Source organism: Triticum dicoccoides, chromosome 1B (genome assembly GCF_002162155.2).
Source record: "Triticum dicoccoides isolate Atlit2015 ecotype Zavitan chromosome 1B, WEW_v2.0, whole genome shotgun sequence".
NCBI lineage: Eukaryota > Viridiplantae > Streptophyta > Magnoliopsida > Poales > Poaceae > Triticum > Triticum dicoccoides.
Window position 1 is genome coordinate 547759318 of NC_041381.1, and position 4805 is coordinate 547764122.

The 4805-nt window shown below is 42.3% G+C and overlaps 1 protein-coding gene across 1 annotated transcript in view; it reads right to left on the bottom strand.

Moving 5' to 3' along the window:
- Window positions 1–206: 206 nt before the first annotated feature.
- The window catches only part of LOC119350581 (probable methyltransferase PMT23), a 5479-nt gene continuing 880 nt past the window's right edge, over window positions 207–4805 (bottom strand). Inside the window, exons 2-9 of the mRNA XM_037618337.1 lie at window positions 4327–4803; window positions 3765–3914; window positions 2867–3137; window positions 2629–2739; window positions 2048–2219; window positions 1542–1793; window positions 831–1025; window positions 207–763 (exon numbers count right to left, since the gene is read on the bottom strand). Coding sequence (XP_037474234.1) covers window positions 574–763; window positions 831–1025; window positions 1542–1793; window positions 2048–2219; window positions 2629–2739; window positions 2867–3137; window positions 3765–3914; window positions 4327–4803 — 1818 coding nt within the window. The 3' untranslated portion in view covers window positions 207–573. The remainder of the gene's footprint in view (window positions 764–830; window positions 1026–1541; window positions 1794–2047; window positions 2220–2628; window positions 2740–2866; window positions 3138–3764; window positions 3915–4326; window positions 4804–4805) is intronic.

The following is a 4805-nucleotide window of genomic DNA, read 5'->3' on the forward strand; positions in this document are numbered from 1 at the left end:
ATTCTGGTAGCCCGCGTGCACTGGACATCTGCAGATATATATATATTCCCTCTGTCCGAAAAATGAATGTATCTACGTCCCAAGCTTGTTCCTTAAATGGATCTATCTAACACTAACTTGATGCTAGATACATCCATTCGAGGGACAAGCTTTTTCGGACGGAGGGAGTACCTGGCATATATTGGTCTTGCAGAACTACGGAGACAGATAGAAGAAAGGAAGGGGCCCATATTTTCCTACATGCTTCAAAATCTTTATTGTTCAATGTACAAAAATAATTTCGTTGAACAAGTATACAAAAGATGATCCTGTATCCACTTTGTATGCATCTGTTAGCACTAGATTATACAACTATACCATCCCTATCGTTTTGCTTTGCTTTGGCAGGGAAAAAGAATCGGCACAGGAGACTGCACAAGTGTGTACCTATACCACCGAAAACCTCAGGGCTTCCTTGGACCCCGACCAAATCACATCTCTGTTGTATAAACAATTGATCAGGTCAGAACTCAAAGAATCAACAGAATCTTAGTGCTTTGGTTGACTCCCTTAGAAGTTTGGTCCATGTCAGCTTTATCGCCTGGGACGCCAGAAAGTCTTTTTACCGACAAGGAATTGCCGCTTCACGATTACGGTCTCATAGTGCAGAGAGCGAAGAACCGGGCGCATCTTTTTTATCATGTCCATGGTGTCTTTCAGCACCAACCATCCGCCAGGCCTCAATATCCGGTCGACTTCGGCTGCTACTTCAAGGATGTCACACCTGAAGGGAGACACTGATATCAGGCTATAGTCTGACAAAAAGGAGCACATGTCCTATAATTCATTACCTCTTTGTAAGACTTCCAAGGAGATCACTCATGTGAAGAACATCATAGGTCCTTGGGTATGTGTTGAAAGATTCGCACCAATCATGATATACCCCAATCAAACCTCTGCTAAAAATAACTGGCAAGGTATCTGGCTGGTCAATAGGTACCACATTCATAACCCATAATGGTTTATCAACAAGTGCTGCTGCAAACCTGGTTCACCAAAACTAAGCCTGATTAATATCCCCATCACAACATAGTCATTAGCTAGTTTGATAACAACTATACCTGGTTCCAAAAAAAACATATGTCGATCTACATCTAATTACAGAAATACGATCTATAATACCACTAAAGGAAGTTTCTGGGTTGCATAAACAGACATCTGACTTGGCGGTCCAAAATAATTAGTAACCACTAAGGAGAAACATTTACTCCATTGCTGAGGGAGGATCAGTGAGCTCATGGAATCTTGTACTAACGAACTACTACCTCCGTCCCAAAATATAAGAAGATTTTGCAGTTCAACTTTAAACTGCAAAAAACGTCTTATATTTTGGGACGGGGGTAGTACATATGTGTATCGCCAAAACTCAGGCCCAAATCATCAATGAAGCAACATCACCAAAAAAGCAAAAGTAGAAGCACTAAAAGCTACAAGGATCGATATTGGTGGCATAAGAAAATGAATATCATAAAACTAATCAGCAGAAATTTGTGTTCTCTTACCCTCCATAACCAGCATTCATGTCCATTACATTACGGACACTTGACCAATTAACTGGAAAGTCATTATAATATACTTCTGAAATGACTTGTTTCCAATATTTTGTATCAGCATCAAACTTTTCGATAGTAGCAGAATCATCAGGCACACTTGCGTATCTGATAAGCCTTTCAGGCCACACAAGGGGAGAGTTGCTTGTTTCATCTGAACTGGAAACAGCAGTTGGCAAAATGCAACTATCAAGAGGAGCGTACCTGCAAAAGCAAAGATAAAATAAGTGGGTATAGATGAAACCAATTCGAAACTGCAGTATTAGTTACATATAAACTATGATATCTACAATATCTACAGTAAGGATAGGCTGCAAATGGTATATCGATCACACAACTGATTTCTGCCCGTGAGCCAGTAAATTATAATCAGAGAGGCCACTAGATGCTACAAGACCACTAGCAGTCTGAACTTTGGTGAAACGACAATGAGAGAAATGAAGCAAGCTATAACGTACCAAGGAAAACGTGATCCATCTTTCTTGGAACACAGGAGGGGTTCATTAGTTTTCCTCTCAAGGTAGCAAGAATTTGAGGTTGGTTTTTGATATATAACAACACCAATTCCATTAATATCTTCAGATTTTACAACCGTCCTCCAGCACATTGATTTGGTCAGAGTAACCATTGCTGCCACATGTAAAGGATTTCCCAGTTAGCACAAAACCGGCCACAAAAATGGCACTAGTTACTTGCAAACTATACATAATATTAACGAGGCACTGCTGTAGACATCTTTAGAAACTTGAGTAAAATACTGAATTATGATGTCCTTTGCTTAGTAGTGACATCATTTACTGAATTAGGAGGATATGGATATCCTTTTCTACAGAATTGATCTAAGATAGAAGTAGCTAGTAGCTACCACACTTCTGTCTAGTGTCCAACTTTGCGTCAGTCAGTATTATAGCGTGTTTGGTCAGCAGTCCTCACAGATATGACTATCAGTTCACTTAACACTTGCGGCAATCTCAAAGATAGTATTACTAGGATGAGAACTGAGGCTGAACATATAATTTTATATGATACGGTCACGAACCATTCCAGTCATCTTGATCTCTTTGTTCTTTGCGATAGACAGGTGTTGCAGACCAAACGAAAAATCCTCCAGGCCTTAGCACTCTGTTAAGCTCCAGTAGTGGTTTTCCACCTGCACATTCCAATAGAAATGGATATTTAGAAACAAATTAGCAGGAGAAAAATGGTATATATCTGAAAAGGATGAGATATAGATACTACGGTAGCTTAAAAATGCCATGGAGAAATAGAACACTTGCCATTCGCATACCAATGGACCCTGCACCTTGCACAATGGACAACATCAAATGCATTATCAGGGAAAGGGAGCTTTTGAGTTCCAATTACTCCTAGAAATGCTGGAATTCCACGCTCTAATGCAAACTGTATCTGAGCTTCATGCTCATCTTTAGGGGCCAATGACATAGTAATGACATTCCTATCAAGCAGGTATCCACCAAAGCTAGCAACACCACATCCAACATCCAGGACAGTTCTTGTATGTGTTCCCCATTGAATGGTCGGCATTATCTACAGCAAATTATGACAGGAAATCATGATATGACCTTAGAGAGAAAAAACAAGGAACTGTCACGAAGACCCATAGCAGCATTCTTGGGAAACCATTAAACAACTAATACCTCAATAGGATTAATTATTTAAGCAAGGCAAGCACAATAGTATGTGCCAAATCAAACAATAGCAGTATAGATTTACACTACCTGCAAGAGCACATAATTACATGTTCTACTTTAACAAAAAAGGTAAAATACACAAGATGAAACTAACCAAAGGCTGATTGTATCCAGAACTTGATAACTGAATGAAAAGCTCTTGACTTAACCACAAGAAAAAAGCAGGAAGATGTTAACATGAAGGTGGTTATTACAACAGATTAATATAGTTTAGGGGCTCAACTGAAACAAATACAATAGTGTTATCTTGCTACTGGTGTTATTATTGTTGCATGTTTGCAAAGCATTTATATTCATCCCTAAAGCCTCAATGTTACCAAAGGAAATACTGTACATTGGCAAACGTACATACAAGATGCATCTACATTCAAAAGTACACAGAATTCACTTGGCCATAAAACTACCTAGAATTTTCTAGCAAAGTGCGCCTGTTCAATAATAGATCAACGTGATAGAGTAATACCTGTTCTACAAACTCTATGTATCTTGCAACACCATCTTTGAACTGAGTTCCGCCTCCGGGGAAAACAAGATAATCACCAGACTTTGTAACCCAATTCTGATCCTTCTTATATTCCACCAGTTTTGGATGAGGAACATTGTTGTACCAAATCTGGAATTCAGAAAGGAGATAAATAATCATTAGTGGTCTGCTAATTAGATAATCATTAGTGGTAAACTGTACAGGATTCACCATCTACCTTGAAACCTCATAATGTTTGAAGGATCAAGGATCCTAATGCTGTCACATAGTTACCCCAGTTACACTGCTACTCAATACCAAATTAGACATCCTAAAGCACAGTAGCTTCCAGAAAAGGAGAATGCACCTAGTTTGCACTGTTTATTGATCATGTTCTTATACCAAATTTAAGACATTGACTCCACGATAAATCAAAATAGGCAACCTCATTGGCAGTTGATCACCCAATCACATAAAGAAAAACGGCATGGATGATATAAACGAAGAAAGCAGAGAGCCGCTTCCGTGTCTTACCGACAAAGGCAAGCGCGAATGTCCTCACCATGTCACGGCTGCGCGGCCACGGCACGGGGAGCCGGTACCCAGAGGGCATCCGCACCAGGCACCTGGGCGGCGGCGCGGGGCAGTGGCGCTCCCGGTGCTCCATGTGCCGCCTGGAGCGCAGCGCCTTGATTGCCCTGATGTTGTCGAGGCACGGGATGTAGTCCGTGGCCGACACCCCCCTCCTGACCTTGCACGTCTCCCACCTCACCTCCGCCACCGCGCCGTCGTCCTCAGCCTCGCCGCCATCCACTCCCGCCGCGTCGACGGCTGTGGCATCCACGTCGACTGCCGCCGGGTGGCTGCTGTCGTCGATTGACCGCGACGGGTCGCTGGGTCCACTGCCCCCTGCGACGGTGACGGGGGCGTTCGGCCGCGATGCGTCGGCTTTGACATCTGATTTTGCAGCGGCAGCGGCTGGGCCGTTTGGTTGCGGGTCGGACGAGCCTCCGGGGGTGGGAACTGGGGTTGGGCTGTGCT